At 42.9% G+C, this 24,157-nt stretch overlaps 1 protein-coding gene across 5 annotated transcripts in view; it reads right to left on the bottom strand.

The window, feature by feature from the left end:
• Positions 1–220: 220 nt before the first annotated feature.
• arhgap32a (Rho GTPase activating protein 32a) overlaps positions 221–24,157 on the bottom strand; it is a 28,305-nt gene continuing 4,368 nt past the window's right edge. Inside the window, exons 2-22 of one of the 5 annotated variants that reach the window (XM_013277520.3) lie at positions 21,348–21,461; positions 20,302–20,407; positions 18,132–18,223; positions 17,788–17,872; positions 14,893–14,979; positions 14,662–14,799; positions 14,482–14,574; positions 13,369–13,491; positions 13,113–13,190; positions 11,639–11,720; positions 11,353–11,502; positions 8,541–8,643; positions 7,584–7,728; positions 7,116–7,198; positions 6,641–6,748; positions 6,367–6,512; positions 6,063–6,276; positions 4,782–4,927; positions 4,537–4,611; positions 3,731–4,405; positions 221–3,559 (exon numbers count right to left, since the gene is read on the bottom strand). In XM_013277520.3, coding sequence (XP_013132974.1) covers positions 1,290–3,559; positions 3,731–4,405; positions 4,537–4,611; positions 4,782–4,927; positions 6,063–6,276; positions 6,367–6,512; positions 6,641–6,748; positions 7,116–7,198; positions 7,584–7,728; positions 8,541–8,643; positions 11,353–11,502; positions 11,639–11,720; positions 13,113–13,190; positions 13,369–13,491; positions 14,482–14,574; positions 14,662–14,799; positions 14,893–14,979; positions 17,788–17,872; positions 18,132–18,223; positions 20,302–20,407; positions 21,348–21,436 — 5,088 coding nt within the window. In that variant the 5' untranslated portion in view covers positions 21,437–21,461 and the 3' untranslated portion in view covers positions 221–1,289. Of the gene's footprint in view, positions 3,610–3,730; positions 4,406–4,536; positions 4,612–4,781; positions 4,931–6,062; positions 6,277–6,366; positions 6,513–6,640; positions 6,749–7,115; positions 7,199–7,583; positions 7,729–8,540; positions 8,644–11,352; positions 11,503–11,638; positions 11,721–13,112; positions 13,191–13,368; positions 13,492–14,481; positions 14,575–14,661; positions 14,800–14,892; positions 14,980–16,027; positions 16,382–17,787; positions 17,873–18,131; positions 18,224–20,301; positions 20,408–21,347; positions 21,462–24,157 lie in introns of those variants that run through there. The other 4 variants (XM_013277519.3, XM_005459616.4, XM_019345252.2 and 1 more) reach the window with 4 other exon arrangements.

Genomic DNA, 24,157 nt, shown 5'->3' with positions numbered 1-24,157 from the left:
CTTCGACAGCACTGCAGCCTATTGTTGCATTGTGGGTAATGTAGGAGTCATGTATTGATAAATAGCACGAAGAAAGTAACATCTCTGGTTACTAAGCATCCATTTTTAGACGTTAACACTAATGAGTGAGGGTTGGAGGTAAAGTAAAGCAAAAAGATGCATATACATTAAGTCATGTCCTCTAAATATATCCATGAAATAAGAGTTTGACACACTGTAATCATTGATAATATATCTTTATTTTTTTCTTTACTCTCACTAAAATAACTCAATTAACATGTCTTAACAGAATATCCTCATCTACATTAAGAATTTAAAAGAGCATTTTTAAATGAATAAAACATGTAAAACACCACACTGTTAAAAGTTCCCCATGAAGAGCGAAGAAACTTTCATTACGTGACCAAAGCACGATGCCACACAAAATACACCGAACCGCATGAGCTGACTCGCATGTACATCTCAAGCATATTTTGCCGTGGTGCGTTTGCCCTTAACAAAAGAAAAAGAAAATACAAAATCAAAAAAAATCATAGCACTCATTGTTATTTCGCAATATACAATGTGTGATAACGAAAAAGAAGCACGAAGTTAGAAAGCATGAGGTTATCTTCCGTTTTACCAACCCTCCCAAAAAGTGCTAATTTGGAATTTAAACAAAGATTCTGAGCAAGCCGTTTCTTACAGAAAAAAATAGATACGCTGTATATCAAGAGGCTTCATGTATACCACGTTAAGACAATGTGTTTCATACACAGTTATCCTTAAAAGTGCTTGTTGAAGTCTGAGCAGACTAGAATAAAAAACAAATGTACAGTACATTGGCCACATGTTAGATGTGTGTTATTTATAGAAATATACATTTAAAATGACTGTTATTTTATACACATTCTAAACTTTAAAATCATATTCATAAAACCAGTTAATTTACCTTGTCATCCCTTGTTGTGTTGCTTAGACATTAAATAAAATCTCTTCTTTTTTAAACACATTTTCTTCTCGTCATGCTTCTTAGTGTTTAATTTAATACAATGCCTGCATACGATTCATGTGTTGCCTTCTAGCTTCCCTGGAAGCCGTTGGAAAAATATGAAACTACCACTAACGCTGGCAGTATGATCCCCAGCAGCAGCCTCACTTCACACTTTTTGTAGCAGCTCCTGAAGGTTAAAACAAACACACTTTCAAAGGAACAGTCTGTTGGTCTGGCTGAGGATAAAGTGCTGTTCTCCTTTGGCCCCAATGTGGAATCAGATAAAAAAACAAAAAAAACAAAACAGTGGTCAGAATCACTCGTAGACCCCGGCTTCTGATCTCAGTGCAGCGTGATAAAAAGCCTCGTGACCCAGAGCCTGGGACAACAGTCTGTGCCCGCGGGGCGACATGCAGCCCTGGCCAGGCAGATATCCTGCCACGGCTTTAACGGATCTTGTGGGTTTAGGCTTGGGTGCTGCGTAATACCCCTCCATGTGGTCATATTGTGTGGGCCTGACTTTAGTGCTCTGAGTCCTTCTGTTGGAAAAGGATCCCAGATGTTCGGGATCCATTTGGGATTTGGCGTGGTAATGGTAGTAGTGACGGTTTTCTCTGGTGCTCTGTGACCTCCCGGGTCTCCTGAGGATGCTGGGTTTCACCATACCAGAGTAGCTGTTGACAGCGTTGGTCATCATTAATCGATCCTGGTCATGACCTCGCGTATGGCTTCTGTCGTTGTGCTCGACGGTCTTAAAGTTAGGACAGCCTCTTTCTGGGAGCGAGGGGACTTTGCGAAGCGGTGGCTGCTGAGAGGAACGCTCGTTGATGTGAATCCGCCTGGAAGGCCCCGAGTCCGCGCTCGAGCGGTGAACGCGCTGCCGCCTGGTGACCTCGGGGTCTACCTGTTGGGACCTCTGGGAAGTCGGGGATGTAAGGATAACATTTTGTCTTTCCATCTTGTCAGCGGAAAGGAGGAAGGCATTTCCAGGGTCTGACTTGCTTCTCGTGTGCGCAATGTCTCTACTTCTTGTGTCAGCAAGCGAGATGGGACTCTCACAAGGAGACGCAGCTGGATATGTGTTTTTATGTCTGGATTTACTCTCCTGCATGACTGGTTGATATACGACTCTTTCAAAAACTTCTGCGTCTCTCGCTTCATAAACAACAGTGTCCCTGCTTTCTATGAAAAGCTCTCTGTTCACAGGGGGGACGCGCTGAGGAGAGTAGTTGTAGTAATCTGATTGTCCGCTTTCTCTTGTGGAACGCACGGTGTAAGACTTACTGTGTCGGATGCCGCTTTGCCGGCAGGGATCTGCGTAATAGCGAGAGCCGTCTGCAGGGTTCACATTTGAATAGGGACTGTAGTGGTAGTCAGCGTGTGTGTTCTCAAACTGCGGCTGCACAGGGTGAAGACCAGTCTGAATCAGCCTCTGATAAGGTGCTTCCTGGCCTGCTGTCTGCTCGACATAAAACATGGTGTCAGGGGGCAGGACTTCTGTCTCTGCCAACTCGTAGTGACTAATCTGAGGGGCATGGAAGGAGCGAGCCCTCCGGATGGCCGGGTGCCCGACTACTCTATCATCTGACCTCTGCCACTGGCCTTGTTGCCTGTGGCAGCCACTGATAAGGTGCTCATCTCTATGGTATCGTCTGTACTGAGGTGACAAAGGGTGCCTTAAACCTAAACTGCTGTAGCGGCCCTCGGAGGCCTGCCTGTACAAGCCTTTTGGCCCAGAAAGGTGAAGCGGCAGAGCATCAGGCCGAGGGCAGTGAGGTGCAGGCATTCGTGCTGCCTGAACTGGTCGGTGATGATGATGATGATGATGATGATAATGTTGATTACTGTAGACATCCTCGAGCATGCCGAGCGGCGTCTCCTCTTCTGGGCTGTAATGATGCGTTAAGGAGGGCTGTAATGGACGCGGAAACACCTCCTCGATGGATGCAGGCATGGAGGTCTCTGCCAGAACGGAGCGGAAATTAAAAACGTTTATCGAGTCCGGGTTGACGTATCCAGCAGAAGCTGATGGGCTCTGAGGCGAGTAGACGGGCTGAGTGGGTGTTGAAACTCCAACACTCTGATAGGTGTGCTCTGTTTGTGTGACATCGCTAAGCTCTTTTTCCTCTCTGCAGTCCCTCCTCTCAGCGCTGCCTTCATCCAAGCTCCCTGACCCGAGCGGACTGACATTAGGAGTGAAATTGCACATGCTTTCCTGTCCGTCGGTGACCTGTAGCGACTCTGAGCAGAGGTGTGGAGGCAGGAAATGAAGAGGACGAGAGTAGCAGTGGGTCTCCACAGGGCTGTGCACCGACGTTTGCCACTGGGAAGCAGGGGAGACATTAGAGCCGCTGTACTCCTGGGGATACGCTTTGAGATCAAGAACTGAGGGCCGTGGTGGTCTGTCCTGGACGTGAGATGCTTCCGGTCTGTGAAGCGGATGCACAGGGACATTGCTTCTTCTTTGGGAGCCACTGCTGGCCTTTTGGGCAGTTTCAGCCAGAGCCAGAGCCAACTTGCGTGCAGCACTCGTCAAGGGAGGGTGAGGAGGGAGAACAGAGACTGAACTCATAAGTCTATCTGTTCCTGGGGAGGGATAAGACAAACAACGCTACAGTATGACAGGACAAACAAAGCTATGGTAAGACATGATGGGACAAGACACAAAAGCTTTCATAAGAAACTAAGAAAGGCATTCTTATTTAAATAACCACTAACTAAATCAAGTATGCAATGTGAAAGAGGAATGGCACTAACCTGGATCGGACATGTTCTGTGCAGACTGAGTGAGGTCTGTCACAGCTGATGCCTGGCTCGCTGTGCTGAGTGGGCTGCAGTGTTGATAGGACGCTTTGGGCCCTTTTCCATCTGCCAGTGGAGCTCCACTGTTATCCACTGGGGTAGAAGTAACCGGCTGAGGTGGCAGAGGCATGGATGCAGACTGAACATCTGCTTGCGTCTTAAATGATTTCTTCCTGAGTTTAGGGGAGAGCTGCTTGTAGCTAACCTTCCTCACACCTTTACTGAGCACTGGACTAATGTCTGGAGAGTGTAGGCAGGCCAGGTTGTTGTTAGGAGAAGAGATGAGCTCTGATTCACTAGAACAACCAACATTCTTCCTCCACTTGTTTGCATCTTTACTGTGTTGTGGTCCAGGGGTTGCTGAGGGTGGGCTGCACTGAAAAGACATGGGGTCAAAGTCTAAAGTAGAGATGCCTGCAGCCGGTGGAGAAAGGTCGAGGTCATCCTCCTGGTGTGGAGGTGAAATGCCCGCTGCAGTACTGACACGATCAGCACCAGCGTGACTCTCATGTGGCGGTTTTGCTTTGCGGTCGCGTTTACTCCCGCCGTTGTGGAGGTCGTCTTTACTGACGGCAGACATGGCCTCGCTAGTTGAACGAGGTCTGAGAGGACGGTAACTTGGAGGCTCCCCTGGGATGGAATAAAATTATACTCATATTATATTTATACTGATTCTTTAGTAGTAAGTTGTACAAAAATATTATAAACCACCGGCAGCATGTTTGAAGTGTGGAAAATAGACAATATTAAAGATTAATTACCTTCTAAATTTTGCAAAGAGGTGAGAGATTCTTCACTTTTGGTAGAGCGCAAAGTGCCACTATCTCCTCTTCCCCCTGCAAACATTTGATCAAATTATTATTCCTAATAAATTAATCAGCATCTCTAATAAATACATCAATCAGTACAAGAAAGTCATAAATTAAAATGCAAAAAGGAAGCAATGAAGATTTGGGGTACAGAAGCTGCATGTTTTCTGGCTGCGCAACTGCAGCAGTGAGCTGACCTGGCAGTGCAATACTCTTTATCTCGTTAGGCTCACTGGGGTGTCGCTTCAGTTTACGTTTGGACACAGAATGGGACTTGCCCAGGTGGAAAAAAGAGAGCCAGGTCCCCACTGGAGACTTCTTAGCCTTAGCAGGAGGCCGCTTGCTGCTGCAACACAGAAACGCATCATTTTCAATACTGGCGCTTGTTTCTAAAAGTACAAGAAGAAGAAATAACTGCTGAGAACAAAAACAAGACATTAGTAGTTACTATTTTTTCATTATATGATGCGATTAATTATCTAGTCTACAACCAGAATGTTAGCGATGACTCACGATCCATCACAAATTGCATGATAGTGTGAAGTATGACAAGAGAGTGAAAAGTTTTCTTGTCACTGATTGGCTGTTTTACACAAACTTATTAGAATTCAAATCCATTCAAAACTCAAAGAGGATCCTGCCACGCCCATAAAAGGCATGATCATCATGTCACAGAATGGACCGGATTAGCACAATGATGATAGGAAACCCCCGACCAGTAATACGAGCACTGACTCAATGATTATGACCAATAGGAGCATGTTCATCACCATCTAACAGGATATAACAGGATACACGAAATGTGTGGCTTTTAAGTGAAAGTTCGAACTCTCCTGTCATTTGTTTTTTCTGGTTTTTTCATGTTGTTCAAGCATGTTTATTATCATGGAGGATCTCATGTTAATGACTTGAATGACTAAATAGTTTGAGCTGATTTTTCAGCACGTCAGGAGCAAGAATTTGTAAGTGGTGTGCATGAAGGTCACACTGTGAAAATGGAAAAACCTTGAAATTGTAACACATTTTTTTATGTGTTACAATTTGTATTCAGACAAATTGTTGTAAAACTTGAGTGAAGACCCATTACGTGATCATCGTTAAGTGTGATTCAACTGTGACCAATACTGTAAACGGACTGACAGATGACGGATGTCTCACCATGGCTCATCAGTCATCTGATTGGATTAAAACAAAAAAGAAAAAAAGAGAAAATGCAAACTTCCCGAAAGTGAACTTGACATTTTCAGATACTTGTTTTGGCCGATTATTCATCTCATGGAATCTAATTAAAGAATAATTTAGTTATAAAGTTTGCAGCTTTGCTTTGTAAATGACTTTTAATTAAGTGCCAAATATGCTGTTCATCCATTAACTGTTATCAATAAACAGATCAGATCGGGTGTGACAGCGTGCGAGTCGCGGTTCGAGAAGCAGAAGGACTCCTTCACATATATCACAGAAGGCGGCCGTATACCAACCTCTCCATCGGAAACTCGATGACTGTGTGGAACTTGCCGAGGAGAGCTCCTGGTCCCTCTCCGACCTCGATGTAGTCACTGTGGGTGAGGCAGGGGGTGGTAGCCGGGGAGCCCAGATGTACCTGTGTGCGAGCCTGAGCTTCCTCTATAGACAGTAACTTAGTGGATGGGGAGCAGACCATCAGGGACTTTGGTCTGGATAAGGTGTTGTTACCTAAAATTGAAATGTTCAGTGTGTTAGAGATGTATATAGGGTATATATGTATAATCCTTGACTGGGAAACAGTTTAAAAAGAACACTTACCAGTACTTTCCCTTATGATCGAGTTAAGTTTGGGGCTGAAGAGAGCCTCTGTATTATTGAGGATGAATTCCACCACCACCGACTGGATACGCACCTCCATGAACGCGGCTGTGCCGCTAAAGCAGGCCGACTCGATCTGTCTGGACCTGAAACACAGCAAAGCACAGCGCAACCCATTTCACAGCTCTGTACCACTGAGACATGCCCCAGTTCACCGTCACAGAAAGGCTAGAATGAAACAGTAAAGCTAATGCTGCGACGCTATGATAGTCACCTGAGGAGGTTAGGTGCCCAGACGATAGCTAGGTTTTTTGTGTGCATGTTAGTGATGGAGCTGAAGGTGGCAAGTTGGGAGAGGTGCCTCATGAGGAACTCCAGTGTCCTGCAGAAAAAAAGTAAATATTTAATCTAACGTTTTTTTCTTTTTAAGAGTTTAAAAATTGCCAACTTTGGCTTATTGTATCTGCTCAAACCCAACACAGTTATCCTTCCTATTACCAATAAAAAGATTTGAAACTGGTAGGATCAGTTTTTCAAATCTCAAGCTGAATAAAATAACTTGAAATTGCTCTATTTGGTGAATATGAGAGACATTTTTGTAACTGAGATATAGGCTTGTGTAGGAAAACGGGATCTCACGGCTCCCACAAACCAAATCAGACTCTCAGCAGGGTCCGACATGCTGTTTACAAAATCCCATTTCTACTTCAGACCACCAGGGTGCAGCAGCAGCGAGCTTGAAAGCTGACCTGTAATGTGGAGGAGGCAGCTGCTGGATGACATTGTGGATTTTGACCAGCCTCTCCTCATCTGTGGCTGCAGACACAGCCTCCTGTAAAAAGACAGAGGATAAAGCGCACATGACTTCGAGACCATTAATCACAGCCGAGGGAGTTTCCTCAACATCCCCGCTCTCGTTTTTCCCCCCCTTTTTAAAATATTCAAAGCAGCCACTGTTTCGTCTCGCATAATCTGCTATTCGGGTTTTAACATGCACAATCCCCGCTGTTCCTAGAAAGCTCAGCGTGATGCACTGACCCCATTTTGAGCAGCACTTCAAAATGAGCAGAAATTTTGAAATGATTTCCTCTGTTCTTTTGTTACCACTGAATAACTAGAAATATGTTCCTCGCAGCTTTTTTGCCCTACTTGTAATACTTGACACTGTTGCAATACCAGCTTCTATTCCCAGTGTAAACCCGTGCTGTGGTCCTTACTGAGAATCTGTCATAGAGCTGGTAGGTGAGGAGAGGGTTGGGCAGCTCCCTGAAGTACAGTTTGCAGAGAGAGCCCACTGAGTGGATATCCTGTGTGTAGACGTCTCTGCTCAGGTCTGGGATCTGTTCAGAGTCAAACTCATGCCTACATGGAGACCAAAATAAAGAGAAAAACAGAACAGTGTGGGAGTCATCCTACTGCCCATCTGTCAATATATGAGAAAAACAAACAACAGAAACAGGACTATAAGCTCCTTTTGAGGCAGAAACCATTAATTTACCACATGATAATTTATGCCTTTTAATATCATTTGCCTCGAGACCACTGAAGATTTTCAGTGCCTTTGTTTGAAAAACAAAATCTTCATTCTTGCATCTAATGCAGGAAATCTGTTGATAAGCTTGCTGATTATTGTGAGAAAATCGTCAAAAGTGTCGACTGCTTTTTTATCTCCTGTTTTCATAAATTTTGAAAGACTATTTCATGTGGTGACAGTCAGTTATTTTAAGTGAGAAAAGTCATTTTGATTGGCTGTCAAACACCATCAGGTTCTGTGCCTAATTTATGTACTGATGGGGGATTGTTTCACAAATTCCTCCTGGCAAGCATAAAATAGATGAGAAGACCATTACAGCCGTTCAGAGCTGCACAGCTTGAAACAAATTGTGTTTGATGGATTTCAAGAGAAGCAGCTCAAAAAGAAAACAATATTTAATGAATCTCAGTATATTTCCAATTAGTGCTTCCTAATTTATTAACTTATCATTCTTCAGTCACCAACAAAGCTTTCGAAAGAAAAAATACAATAAGCAAAAAGAAAAAAAGACACTGAAACCCCAGAGGGAACTCAGACTAGAGGGAATGTTTTAGAAGGTAGAAGCCAGTTCTGGAATTTGGTCCTTCCTGGGAATCCTGCTATATTTCGATTTTGCAGCATGTACGAAACAGGCACAAACCTCAGTTTCTGAATGTTGGAAGAGATCCCTGAGAGCCTGTAGATCCCATCCACGACTCCATGCTTCTCTATGAAGTCTGCACAACTCTTAACAACCTGGGGAACTGCAAGAGACAAAGACGGTCAGCGACATGCTTCATTCGTTTAGGATATCTTAAGTTGTCTATGCATTACCACATAAGAACAACCCCCCAAAACTCATTGTTCCTCTGACTACCAAATGGACTCTCCTCTTAAGCAGCCTGCCGTAGATCTTACCGAGGAGGCTGAAGAGTGTGATCCCCATGAAGCTGGAACACATTCTCCGGTCCGCCTTCTTAAAAAGAGAAACCACTACCACAGTCTGCCAGTCCAGAGATATTGTCCACAACTTTAGTGCTTTGCAGCAAAAGCATGCCCACTAACACAGCCCTGAAACATCCAGTTACTTAAGAAATTCAAGAAGAATCTCATCCAGCCCAGGAGCCTGGCCACCAGTGATGGGCGAGTCTTCCCCCTGGTCCCCAGTCTGTGATTCTTCTATGGAAGCCGTGCTACTGGGATCGAACTATTCCTCCTAAAGTCAGCAGTGCACTACTGTTACTATAGACAATGTGAGTAGAGCCCTGCTTTCCCCTCCTGGAAAACCTGATGGTTTGTCACAATTTCCCCGAAGTCTACCAAAAGTTTTGCACCATGGTCTCAACAAACTCCTCCCACATCAAAGTTTTTGCTTCAGCTACTGCACAGCTGCACTCCATACAGCCTGCTGGTAGAAATGAGCTTCCCCCAAAGGGAAGCTCTCTCTTTGAGATCGGATGAAAAGCTCAGTCATTTGAAAGGGGCTCAGAGTAAAGCTGCTGCTCCTCCACATCAAGAGCTAGTTGAGGTGGCTTCCTGGATGCCTCCTTGGTGAGATGATTCTGACATGTTTGACTGAAAGGGGGTCCACTGGATGAGTTAGGGAGGTGGTTGGGGAGAGGGAGGTCTGAACTTATTTGCTTAGACAGCTGGCCCCGTGGCCAATGACTCAGAGAGGTGATAGAAAATGATAGATGTAACAATAAAACATCAGTTTTGTCTTGATTCAGTGTACTGTGCATCTCTACATGTTATTACAAGCCAAGACTTTTCCTAACCACTCCATTCTGTTTACTGGGTTGGCCATCACTGACCCCTGGCAGGTAACAGTGGTAAACGTCCAGCTTACCTCTGCATCATTCTCTGTTTCAACTCCAACAGTCACATTTAAATAGCTGCTTTTTAGTGTGTTTTTGTGATAATCTGCTATTTTTGCACCTTAGACATGGATTACTTTGCAGGAGGACTCAAACACGCTTATAGCTACAGAGGTCCCTCGCTATAACGCCGTTCACTTTTCGTGGTCTCGCTGTTTTGCAGATTTTTTTGTGTGCAATTTTGCATGCTGTTTTTTGTTTGGTTTTTTTGACAGCGCATTGTGTTCTGCGTCCTGATTGGCTGTAGACCATAATCAATCGATCTCATGCCGTGTCTGCATTCAGCTTGTCAAATTTACATAAATCTTTGATCACTAGCAGTGTGACTCTGAAGTGGTGCACTGTATGTTTGTAAGTTTTCTCCCCAACAAACAGAACAATGTAGATGAAACGTTTTGCACCGCCAAAAGCAACCGTGGGTGCCTTTGGTTTCATTCTATGATACTGGACTTATTTTTCTACGAAGGTTAGAACTTTGAGAGTATTTAAACAAGAGAGAAAAGTGTTAAAATGTTCATGCCTGTCTCAGAAAAGTGTATAAAGTGTGTAGTGAGGTGTTTTACAGCCTTAAAACATCTATAATAATTGTAAAAAATAAAGTTGGCTACCTTGCGGATTTTAACTATCGCGGGTTATTTTTGGAACATAACTCCCGCGATAAACGGGGGACCACTGTACTGTAGAATTGAAAGTCATCATTAAAAATGTGCTTTCTTTGAGAGACTTCAGGTGTTTTATAAGTTGAAGGTTTTCTATATCATGTTGCATTTGTTACATTTTACACACATTTTTGATACCTCGATTGGTTCTTTCAAAAGCATTTCAATGGGACGCCCTGACAAAAATCAACCATATCAAGATGTCATCCTGCAGTAAGTAATGCATGTGCAGCCTAAGCTAAAAAGCCAGATCTTATTTCTCCGTACCACAGCGTGGGTTGTTGTACTATGCGACAAATAAAAACATTTCACTGAGCCACTGTGTTGCAGTGGATAACAGGCTCATTCACTGTAAATACAAGGTACTGTGGTTACCTTGAGCGAATCCACAACACACAGTCCTGAGGCTGTTAAGACTCTTGAGTGAACTAAGTGTTTACGCAGCATTTAAACATACATCGCCCACCTTCAACAGGTAAAAACACACTGTAATTCAACTGGATTTTTTCCTATTTCAGCTGTTTTCTATGAATCATTACTCACTGGCTGAAGTGTTCCCATGAGGAAAGGTTACAAGTAGGCATCGCTTCATTGTAAGGAGTCACAACATAGTGAAGGTGGGAAATTACATTGTCCAGTGTGAAGAACAGATTTTACTACAATATTTAGCAAGAAATGTATGAAATAAAAATAATACACAAGATTAGAAAGGTGAAAGTCACATGAGCATTGTCTACCTATTGACCCAAAGGCCTAAAAGCCCAAAATACACAAAGCAGTTTTGGCAAATCTATAAAAATCTACAGAGAGCCACAGATTCACGGGGTAATCCCTGCTTTGGGATTAGTTCTTACCTTCCAGCAGTTTACACTGAAATGTGAACAGCCAGCAGGTAAAAATGATTTACTGTAAAATGAGAAATAAAAATCCATTTTACCCTCATGCCCTGAGTTGTGGAGATGTTCCCCCAGGTCACAGCCAAACACACGCTCTCGGAGGATGCCGCGCTGCCTGAGCTTCTGCGGCGGCGGGCGAGACTTCATAAAAGACCTCAGGAACGTTACCAGCTTTCCATGCTTCTTACACACTGATTAAGATGAAACACACAACCAACACACATATAACAGGCAAGTGAAATCAATCTGACTCATATCCTGGAAGCAAGTCTTAAATAAATCATCACACACCGACACACACACACACACACACACACTGAAAAGTACCTGGCTTTGGCACTGAGCTTTGAACACTGGGGGGAATCTTGTCATTTATCAGCTCAACACAGTCACAGGGGAAGAAACCAACCTGGAAGAAGAGAGAAGAGAGACTGAGAGGACTAAAGAGGAGAGACAGAAACTGTGATACGCTTGAATGTTAAAAGGACCAGAGGGGGTGTTTTATGCTGGAGCAGACTGTTATACGGCGAGGGTGCAGAAATAGGTCAGGAAGCATGAGACGCTGCCTCAGACGCTAAATTGTCAGCTATCAGCTGCAATAGTGTGGCTGGCATTGTTTGTGACAAACAGACACAAAACCTGTGAGTCTGTCTCGTTGCGTCTAGATCCTCATTGCAAAACGTGCTCCTGTTGGCAGCAACTACTTCTACTCTAGCAGGGACAACAACACATTTGATTACTTTGGTAAGGTCTGTCAAAAGATTTGGACAGCATCCTGGAGTTGCAGGCCAAACCTATTATTAAATATTTCCACAGACTTCGTATGAACATTATAAATGGTTCATTTAATTTCAAAGCATCAAATTTTTAAAATCATTTTCTGCTCACCCATCTCCAATTTGCATAAAAATGTTGTGGATCCAAAGTCTGAGGATATAATGATTGCTGTGAAATTTAGGCTTCATATGCTAATTACTTTGTATACATTGTATTTCTGGTCTGTTGAGCCACTCCCAGCGGGTTTTTCTTTCACACTTTGAAATCTGAAACTATATTTGAATATGAATATCTCAAAAGGTATCCAAAATAAAACGCCTGAAATGTTTTTATACATTAAATACAGCAAAATAATTAACAGTAATAAGAAAGGAATTAATAATTAACTTTCATGTCATAAGTGTTGCAAGGCCAAATTGCCGTTTCCACATGCCAATACAAGACCTTAACTCCCCATCCCAACAGTAACTCTAAAGCCACAACTGCTGCAGGCGAGCAAGGACACACACTAACTGCCAGAATATATGAAAATGCTACATTGTTGCACTTTTAATGTCTCTCTGAATATATTTAGTCTGGATCATCACACTGCTCCAGGGCAGTAGGACTCGAAAATGAAAAAATATATTTTTTAAAAATCATTTGCTTAGTTATAACTAAGTACCATTTAGAAACTATTCATTCTTTTTGGATCAGACACAAAATGTTTATGCAAACCAGAGATAGCCGAGCAGAAGACGCATGATGATAGAATGACTCAGAAACATTAAAAGGTAAAAAAGTGGGACACCTATGGTGTCTTGCCTGCCTAATTCACACATACACAGCCACAAGATAAAAACAACACTGGTGTTCTTGTATGTGATCCACACAATATTATGGAAGAACAATAAGCATAACTTCATTATAAACTCCACTGATCTTAGATGAGGAAATGGGTTCTCTTCAATTAAATTCAAGGTATTACCTGTTTTTAACTGTATTATTATACAGTAGAAAGAGGACATTTGTGCATTTATTATACCTGAAATCCATGTTTCCCTCGCCACCAGCCTGTGTCTTCTTTAGGCGGCATGTCGATGACTGACACAATGTCCCCCACCTGGATCACAAAGTGTGTGATGATGAGTCTGATCACAGGTGAGTCCATTAAAAAGGAATCATGATGGAATCAGAAATCTGCATATGCTAAACACTCAAATAAAATCTAGTTAAAGAAGAAAAAACAAGTTAAACAAGTGGGAGTGTGTTTCTCATAGATGTTTTATAATAGCTGGTACCTCAAAGGTTAGCTCGTCTGTGGCCTGGGCTGTGTACCGCTTGGTGACGTGGGCAGCGGCAATGGCGGGGACATTGATTGAAGCTTCTTCAGACACCAGCAGATGGTTCCCCTTGTTGTCGATCTAAAAATAAAAAGTGTTACAACAGAGACGTGTTAGCCCAGTTTTTCTTAAGCACAGGAAGCAGGGAACGGGAGCTCTGTCACTGCAGTAAAAGCGACAGAGACAGGCAGCAGAAGAGAGAAAAAAAAGTATTTTCTTTTTACTCCCAACTTGACTTAATACCAGTTTTTTCCTGTTAAAAGCAGAGCCTGACCAATGCACTACATGTAGCATAAGCTATCAGACAAACTGATTGATTGTTTTTTAGCAACAGTCGATCAGACAGTAAATACTTAAAATGGTTTAAAGGGCTTGACATTAAGTGACTGCCTTGTTTTGTGAAAAAGAATTCAGTCCAACAAAAGCCAGCATATTATGGTTCGACTTGAACTGACAGTTCTCATTAGCAGACAGCTGAATTGTGTCTTACTGCTTGTTTCTTTACCAAGCTGGGCTCTAACTATTTACCTCTCGAAGCCTTCTAGGGGTAACGCTTGAAGCTATTTTTTTTAACTGAGTGGCTTCTGTCATATTTCAGGTCTGCTTAGAGAACAAAATAACTGGTGTGCATCGGACGTTAGTGAGGGAGATCTCTGCCTATGCAGCTGCTCCTGGAAAAACTATTATTAAACGGCCTTCAAAGCATGTTTATAACGCCTCAATGTCCAAAATCGTCATTAAGGGTAGAGGGGAGGGCATCAAATGTCATCTTTATAGGCGAATGAGCTACAAGAGACGCACTATTTCACTGGCAAAATACACTGACAACCGCCCAAGTCCTTTCATGCTTGTGTTGATATAATCTTGGAGCTCTGGTTTCTCTCACCATCAGAAATGTGGAGGGTTAATGCTACCAGTCTTGCCCAGGACTCTCTAAATTCTGTTGTGCTTTTATACATTAGCACAGCTGTTGTGCGGTTGTGCTAATTCCTGATTAAAATCAAAAACTTAAGATTTTGTGCAACAAGAACTAAATGTCAGAAAAAAATCACCAAAAAGATAAACAGATACCTCCATCCATGTTAATACCGGACCACAGTTGATCTTATTGTCAGCGATGTTAGAGAAGCGGGACAGGTAGGTTGCCAACATTGTGGCTACTGACTGAAAGGAAACACATGATCAAGATTTGTAAAAGACAAACTGTCTGTAACATTAAACCGATAAATTATATGTTATGGATATAGATACCTCATCGGTGTCCTTCAGCGTGTCGTATCGCGGCAGCTCAGTGAGCTGGGAGTAACGACGGTCGTATATACACAAGTGCAGATGCTTGTCCAGCACCCGGAAGTCTTCATAAGACCTCTTCACCAGCCAGTTTCGACCCTGAGAGGACGAACAAGTGATAAACGGAAATGGAAAGAAATATACGACATGTTGCGATCTAATCTCATTCAAAAAAGCAGCAAGTAATGTTACCTGGCAAGTGATCTGGACCAGAAAGACCAGCTCCTTGGAGTCCAGCCCAGCCTTTGGTCCTTCACTCTGCCCCTCTGCAAAGGCCAGCTACAGAGAGACAGAGAAGCTAACGCTGAGAAGGCTGTCATGCTAAATAATTGATCAGTTTAATACAACAACCTCTCTGTATATGACCTGGTATACAAGGAGAACTTCATGTAAGGACCCATTTCTGCATGAAATAGTAAAACTACTTTTACGCTGAACAGAGGAGTGAAAAGTGTGATGAAAATCAAGCACCAAGGCACTGTGGGGAAATAATGCATTAATAAAGGAGGATGTGAAGATTTTGTAAAAAAGGAATTCCGACAAATGATGTTTAAATATGACTGACAGCCTTCGTGGTTCAGTTATTTGGTGGATAAGGAGGATATATATCATCTATAAATCCTGCAGTATGAAATGTATAATAGATCAGCTGTTAGCATTTCAGAACTTGGAGGTGGTGCAGATTTAAAGAATATTTCTTTTTCTCTTCCTCCTCACTAATTTTTAATATGCCCCAAAACTGAAAAGATCAAAGCTTCACTGTAGTTTGGGAATTTGTTGATAGACATTACTGTAGCAAGGACTTCAAAGGCCTCGAAGCCAAGGGAAGTTCTGGTTATTTATATCTGTTAGCAACTCATCCAGATACACTGTTATACAACACGCAGCGACCCAGTTACTGCTCAGCAGTAATACAGCAAACCACAGTGACAACGAACGCAGTCTGAGAAATTTGTATCTAAATAATTCATGATGGAAGAGCTCTTGTACACTGTGAGAATCTGAAATACCAGTCCCAACCAAACAGCTAAATTAGGTACTGACGGGTCAACGAGCCAAAGAGATTATGATGAGAAGGATTACGGACTGAATCACAGATAAAAATGAAGATTTCAATTTTAAAGATTAGAATAAAAATAAAACAGCAAAAATCTCAAAGTTTTCACCGAAGGCACGCTTGAGCATCACTTCTTCCATGACGCTCACACCTCAGAGGCTCCTCTCTTCAAACTAGAGCATGCTAATGCACAAGCGTGGCATTATTTCCTCACGAATATCGACCACCAGAAGCTCAAATGAATACATAGTAAACGCATGTTTATGTTACCTGCCACTAAGGCATCTCACATATTCCCCCGCAGCTGGAGGAGGTGGCTCTCTCTTTGTGTGCAGCCGCAGTCCTGGACCTCAGCAAGCTCCTCCAACAAGCCAAATCTTAGCTCAGAGCAGCAGCTCAAACGCAGCTCGCCTATTTGCCGTCCCCTGCCGTTTTACCCAAAAAGCTCATTTCCAGTGCTTTGGATCATCGCGCGCTCATGCTCTGTTCTAAAAGCAGAATATATGAAAAGAGGATGCTCCCAACTGTGTGTGTGTGTGTATGTGCGTATATGTGTGTGTGTGTGTGTGCGTTACCCCCCTTCCTGCATCCCTTTTTCGATCTCTTCCCCCTCCTCCCTCTCCTGTGCTCGGTCTCCATCACCCTCCTCCTCTCGCTCTCCCTCTGTCTCTCTCTCTCTCTCTCTCTTAACCCTCTTTCCTTTCTCCGGCAACAAAAGGGGGTTTGCCAGTAAAATGGGCTCAGCCGGCACACACAGATACACAAGCTCATCCATCATACAAAGGCACAAGACAGAAAGACGACCCTTTGTCATTTCAAAACAATTCTCCTTCATTGCGCTCTCAAGGCGAGACTGAAGCTAATCTGGAGAGGGATCAATCAGGCAGGCTGCAGACAGAGGCAGTCTGCTGTCCTCGTGCTATTCTGCAATCATGATATATGAGACTTGATCAGCGCCTGGCTGCTGCACTATGTGGATGAAGAGACAGAGAAATGCATCACGGGACAAAGACTAATCTCTCAGATTAAGTCGAGGATTCATCACGTTGCATTGTGGCGCGTTCCCACAGTGCGTGCAATACACCCCACAGCAACGTCTCCACACACCGATATTTCTATTTCAGCTTGACTCTGCCTTTTGTCTCCTTGTGGTGCTTTCCAAGGTCATTGGAACTATGCTGCTTCCACTTCCCTCCACGCTGCTGATGCATCCATCACAATCATGGCAACCACAACAGGATGCTCAACAGAGTCAGAGCATCCAAGAATTGAAGTCTCGTCCAGCCTGTTATGCTGTAGCTGACTAATACTAGATGTAGGGATTCAGCCTCAAAGTGTGTGTGCATACATGCATACACTGCTCTGGCAGCCTAAAGCTGACACTGGCAGCCTGTAGTTGGAGCAGCCTGTATCAGAGGTGACTGATGCACTCTGCTGGCAAGCAACCCGCACTACACCGAGGTTAACCGGGCGACTAACAATCACTTCCACACATGGATGAGCAGCCACTAAGGCTTCACCGCTTCTCATTATCACTGCAGTGAACAAAGTCTTTCTTAAACCTAGAAAATTATCTATATGCCCAAATAATTTATTACGTGGTTAAAGGAAAGGAATCACAATCACTGACTCCAGAGGCCTGTATTATGAAGCAGGATTTAAGGTTTAGTCTGTGCCTTCAGGTTTACTCTTCCCCTGCATCAACTATAACTGCAGCCACACACACACACACGTAACATGTGATTTATCAGACTGAGATTTTAAATTTTGTCTCATACAAAACTCCTATGATTCCTGGATAGAATAGAGTATTTGCTCTACTGTGACATTTAAGGAGAAAGAAGGATAGAGCAGTAACTGTCCAGGAAAGGCAAACAAGGTTATCGATTCAGCTGCCACACTGCGTTTAAAGAATGATTCCTTTCTGGAGCAATTCACTAAAACGGCCACTGAACTCGAGCCAAAGACACAATTACTAAACATAGAAACTCTGCTGCTGAAGTCACGGTGAAAGTATTTTCAGGTCTCACCTGAACATTGCCAAAATCAACTGTCTCATAGTGGAAATGGGCACACTCTGCCAATCTGGGAAAGTGACCTCTGGGAAAAGTCAGCCTGAAAAACAAAAACAAAAAAAATAGCAAACGCAGCAACTTATCAGTATTCAAAACACTGAAAAAGAGAAGAGCAAAGTTTATTGGCATAAAAGAAGAAGAAGAAGAAGAAGGGAGAGATTAGGTCTGCACATGATAACAGACTCACTTATCTGTCTGTGTCACACCCGTCATTTTATAGGTCCTCATTTCAGTGGCCTGAATAAGAGGCCTGGTTTACAGCCTATAATAGCAGCAACACTGTCTCCAGGAACACCTACTTCTTCATGTTCTTGACCTTCATGCTGGCTGTGCTGACGCAGGAACGCAGGATGGGCTCAGCCGGGTGCTCTGTGATGTCATCGCTCCTTGCCTGCCAAACGGAGACAGCACACTTCGATAAATGTCAGTCAGTCACAGGACAGCTGATGGAGAACCATTTGCAGTGACCACAGTAATGATGTCGACCACATGAAAGAGTGAAGGTGCTGCTAATGAAGTGCTACACACTAAAGGAGTGACTCTAAGCAGTACAATAAGTTTTATGCTACAGCATATTATGCAAGGCTAATATGTTATATTAGTATACACTGTGGTGTATTGCATTCTTTGCTATCCTATACTGTGTTATCACATGTGTGTTCATGTTGTGTTTAAATGTCATTTACACTAATATTAGCAATTCCTGTAAACATTAGGCCTTTTCTTTCCATGGATTCTGTTACTTTACTGTGTTGCTATTGTGCTCCATAGAGCTGGAAAGCCATGCACATGAATGATTTCAGTGCATTCATGTGCATTTAAATTTGAATGGACAGATATATATTCTAGTGCATAATGAACAAATACTGCTTTACTTGACTTTTTCCAACAACTTGAGGAGCTAGGATTTACAATTTAAGTATATATATATATATCATTACTTTGAACCAAAAATGTACTTTATTCAGCATATTTCATACCACCATGATGTCAACAACTCAGAAAACTCATGCAGTAAACTTGTTCATTTTGAGGCAGAGTTCATTGGAATTTTTCCAGTTAGAAATCAAGTTTTCAATAGTGAATGCATGAATGCAGTATCAGCTGTAATCTTGTTCTTCTTTAAGCTGTTCCCTTTAGGGGTCGACACAGCAGATCACCTGTCTCCACCTCACCTTATCCCTAGCATCCTCTTCTGTCACACCAACCCTCTGCATGCCCTCCTTCACTACATCCATGAATCTTCTCTGCGGTCTTCCTCTTTTCCTCCTGTCTGGCAGCTCTATAATCCGCGTTCTTTGTCTAATATATCCACCATCTCTCCTCTGCACATGTCCAAACTATTTAAGCCTTGCCTCTTTAGCTTTGAGCTGTCCCTCTGATGTACTCATTTCTAATCCTGCCAGCTCTGCAACCTCCACCTCGGCCTCCTGTCTTTTGGTAAGTGCAACCGTCTCCAAACATGTATTATAGCAGGTTTCTCTACCATTGAGCAAACTTCCACTAACACTCTTGCCGCTATCCTTCCGTCACACTTGTCTCCACCCACTCCACGTGTACATAGCTTGAAAATCAAAATGCAAACTTGGAATTTTATTTGTAAAGATACAGTATACATTTAAAAAAAAAAAAAGCACACATCATGTGACCACTTTGCCTAATAATCCCTCAGGAGGTAACCATGGGACAACGGGTATCTGGTGCCAGGACTTCCTGTTTTTTGTAGTCATAAGCAACAAAAAAATAATAATCATACAGCCAGCAGTTTTTGTTTTTTTTTAATTGCATTTTAAAATGCATCTATGTTCGGTTAATCAAACAGGAAGTATTGGCACAAGATACATGCTGTCCCACGGTAATGACACTACCCCACAGCCACCCACCTTTGCTCTTCACAGGACTGTTTCCCTGCTTGCAGTCTAACATTGACCAGATGTAAATGGTTAATACTTCTTTAAGCAGAAACCAGAACGCTTCCAGGAACAAGAATCTAGCAAGTCCCTTGCTAACAGATTCTGCATATTCATTTGCAGATATCAGAGTTAAGAGAGATTAATATGGATAGAGAGAGATAGGAAAAGACAGATGGTAATTAACAAACAAAATTTGCTAATTTTACATCTTAAAATCCCCCTTCAGATAGATAAATATAAGAAGACAAATAGAGAGAAAAGATGACATCATGTGTCTGTGACATGACACCGTCATCACACCTTTACCTCAGCTGCTATCAAGCATGTCACCTCAGTCTCTGGTGAGATATCCTTAAATGCAAATTTACGTAACAGCTGACTTTCACATGTCCGCCATATGACCTCGGTGGCAAGATGCTGTGAATAACCTCCAGAACCAGGCAGCCTCATGGAAGAAGGGAGACATCCATCTCTGCTGCTGTTTATGTGTTTTCTTGTATAAGTGATGAGTCAGAGGCGTGTTTGTGTGTGTGTGTGTGTGTGTGTAGGCGTGTACCATGGCAGTGGATGTCTCCTGTGGTTGTTTCTCCTCTAGAGGATTACTGTTAGTGGCTTGAGGTAAGGCATCGTCTTTGTCCAGCTCGGTAGACGGTAACACGTCACTACAGGAAGACACAGGCCAGGAATTTAAATAAAAGAGAGATAACATGTCACATTATCAACTGCTGTGCCACAGAGACTTTAAAATAAGGCTTGTCACTTTTTAAAAAAATACACCAGAGGGAGCAAGTGAGGAGGAATTCACAAAGTGTGGCTTGGTCTCAAATCCTGACATTGCAACAGCATGGCCCAGAAAACATGTTGTACAAGCACTGCGAGGTTTAAATTGCATCACATATGATAACTGAGAAATATGTGAAAATACTAGTTTAATCCAATCAGGTCAAGGTGGAAACATATGTTGCATAAATGTCTGTGATCCAGATTAATCTGACAACAAAACAAAACAAACTGTAGCACATTTGGGGTCTGTTGTATGCCCTTAGGAAAGCCAAGGTTGACTATTCAGTGAGCCATAAAGACAATTCACCCACAAGGGAGTGCTTCACAAAACCGTCACTTGAAATGTGACTCAGTGTATTCAAGAGGGCAGGGTGAGGTTCCATTCAGCTCAACTTTTATGAGCAACAAAGCCAGGAGAGAGACAGAGCACGGTTTTGTCAGCGTAATTCAGCATGATGAGATCAGGACTCCAGGCCAAGAACACAGACACACAGTGTAATTTATGTGATCCACAGGGATACAGTGAATTGCATAAGAGAAGAAGAGATATGGTAAAGTCTGGACATGATGAAGCTTGAAACAGAGACAGTCTGTCTGTCTATCTCTAAGGGGACAGGGTCATCTTTTAGCCTTAACACTGTCCTGCTCTTACTTTCCTTCATGCAGCATCTCAAATGCAAACACGCATGTAAATGAGCACACAAGCACATGATAGTTACAGCTACGCACGCACACGTCTGTCTCCACGCATTTTTATGTTTTTACATGATTCACATCAGCTGACATGATGTGAGAAAAAAAAAAGAGAGAGTAACTCACCTCTCAAGGACGTCACTACTTCCTGGTTCTCCCTCGGGTCCTGAGGCAGCATTCTCAATCACCGCGGCAACCACGCATCCAGCCTCCATGATGCTGCTTTACTGCAACTGTCCGCTGTAGAGAAACGTGAGTGGGAGGAGAGGGAGGGAGACAAAGCCAGAGTGGGTGGGTGAGCGTAAGAGTAGAGCATGGGAGAAGGAGTCCGATCCTATGAAGCCGCCAGACGTTAACCCACTTGAGGCTGCAGCGTGCGCGACTCTCAAGGCTACAATTCACATAGCCCAGACTGTAATCTGCGATGACATCATGCTACAGTGCCAGGAGCTGCTTCAGGGATATAAAGAATGTCAGACGGCACATTCATAAGATGATTTCATGAGAATATCAGCTTCTTTTCTTTGTTTTTTTTAGCATTTTTGCACTGACAGGAGTTAGCTGGAGAAAACATGCACCTTCAAGAAAATGTCAAGGCTGTCGTGGCAGTTTCAGTATGAGCCCCGGGATAAAATTAGTTCATTTAGCATCATTATCTTTGCTCACAGATATCCACTCACTGGCCATTTTGTTTGGTGCAACTGTTCAGCTGCTAGTAAATGCAAATATCTTATCAGCTAATCACATGGCAACCACTCAATGCATTTTGGCATGTAGAAATGTTCAGAGCAACCTGCTTAAGTTTAAACTGAGCGTCCAAATTGTTAATAGAGATGATTCAAATCACTTTGAATATGGCATGGTTGTTGGTGGTCTGAGTATTTCAGAAACTGCTGATCCACTGGGATTTTCCAACAAAACCATCTGTAAGGTTTACAGAGATGGTCCATAACTGAGAAAATGTACAGTGAGCACAGTACTCTGGTTAAAAATGACTTCGTACATCAGAGGAGAATGGCCAAAATAGTTCACGCTGATGGGAAGGTAATAGTAACTCAAATAATCAATCATTACAACCAAGTTATGTACAAAAGCATCTCTGAATGGACAACATGTTGAACCCTGAAGGAGATGGGCTGCAGCTGCTGAAAACCACACCAGGTGTGACTCCAATCACCTAAGAACAGGAAACTGAGGCCGGTGTCATAACGGTGTGGGAGGTTTTTCCTGACAGACTTGGGGCTCCTTAGTGTTTACTGGGCTACAGTTTACATGAATATTGTTGCTGACCATGTCCATCCATTTGTGACCACAGTGTACTGATCCTCTGATTGCTGATTCCTTTAAAATGACAATGAGTGTACTGCACAATCCAATAGAGCATCTATGGTGGAATGGGACGTTCACATCATGGATGTGCAGCCAACAAATCTGCAGCAACTGTGTAATGCTGTCATCTTAATATGGACTCCATCCATTATTTAGTTCTAGTTATCCCTATCAAGGCACCACCTCACGTTGGGAGGTCATAGAGTATACCCTGTACTGACCTTCAGTCTGTTGCGGAGGACCAACACAGGAAACAGACGAGCATTCATGCTCACAGTCAATCCTATAGGCAGCTTAGAATAACAAAATTAACCTAATCCCACTAACTGTATGTCTTTGGACTGTGGGAGGAAGCTGGAGTACCCGGAGAGAACCCACACAGACATGAGGAGAACTTCACAACTTCACACTCCAAAACTCATATTTAAGTGTAACTGTATTTAACTGTAAGTGTAAGAATGCTTACTTGGAAAGGCTCAACCAATATGGCCCTGATCTATCTTACTTTCTAATGGAGTCCAGTATCACTACTGACCTCCTTATGTACTGTAAACAAACAGAAGAAATGCCCTGATTAAGCAAACTCAGCACCACAATCTTCCCATAACTAGCTTCTAACCAATGTGGGTGTGCATTGTGAAACAGTGCATGTTAAAAGGGCATGTGGGTGGAAAAAACAAGCCTCTTTTCACACCTCTGAGGTTCATCTCCAGCACTAAAAATCCCTCCATTTAACTCTAAAGCAGTTTTACCTTCCCTAAGCAGCTCTGCTAATCAGCACAGAAATGTTTGGAGTAACAAGTAGATTCATCAGCCCCAACTGACCGCCTGCTGTAGTAGCAGTTTCCCACCAGCCCCTCTGGCCCAGAGCCTCACTGAGTTGCTGCTGACGGCCTTCTACAAAGCCTCCTGACTCAGCAGAATGTGAGCAGGCAGACAGGAATATGGGCCAGATCAGACTCCAATTCATCCACATCTCATGCTGCATCTCCTCTCTAATAGACACTGTAACCTTGCCAAAGGAGAGCCAACGAACTATACAAGCAAACAGCAAACTAATTTATTGTTTAGAAGTGTTGCATCAAGCACTGCTTCATAAGGGTCACAGGGGGGAAATGTTTTTTTTGGAAAGTCATATAGAAGTGAAGACAGTATGCTGCCAATTAATGTGACTCTAGAGGCACATGTAATAAAATTAGTGTCTCCATTTACAGCTTAAAAATCTAGGTCAACACAAAAAGATCCAAGCATTATCTCTTCATTGTTTACAATATTTTCTTTATTGTGCATTCCATGATTTAAAAAAAAAAATGTTGTGTGCCACACGGTACAATACCTGACCTTGCTGATGGCACCGCATAAGACAGTGAATCAAGCATAGGAACATGCTGTACTGCACACTGCAGAGGAGGCAGGCTAGCTGTGTGCTTTAAAGCTGCCTGACAGAAACAGAAGCCTGACAACTTGTGGGGGATGAGCTGAAGATAGCCGACAGCAACATATGATTGAGGGCTATACCAAACACCTCTCAGCATCATGAAAATCACAACACATGGAAAAAAAAAACAGGAGGACTATTTTGGAATTACCCCAAATAGCTTGAGCTA

This window comes from Oreochromis niloticus, linkage group LG14, assembly GCF_001858045.2.
Source record: "Oreochromis niloticus isolate F11D_XX linkage group LG14, O_niloticus_UMD_NMBU, whole genome shotgun sequence".
NCBI classification, from domain to species: Eukaryota; Metazoa; Chordata; class Actinopteri; order Cichliformes; family Cichlidae; genus Oreochromis; species Oreochromis niloticus.
The sequence above is the reverse complement of the archived record's forward strand: the minus strand, read 5'-3'. Positions and strand labels throughout refer to the sequence as shown.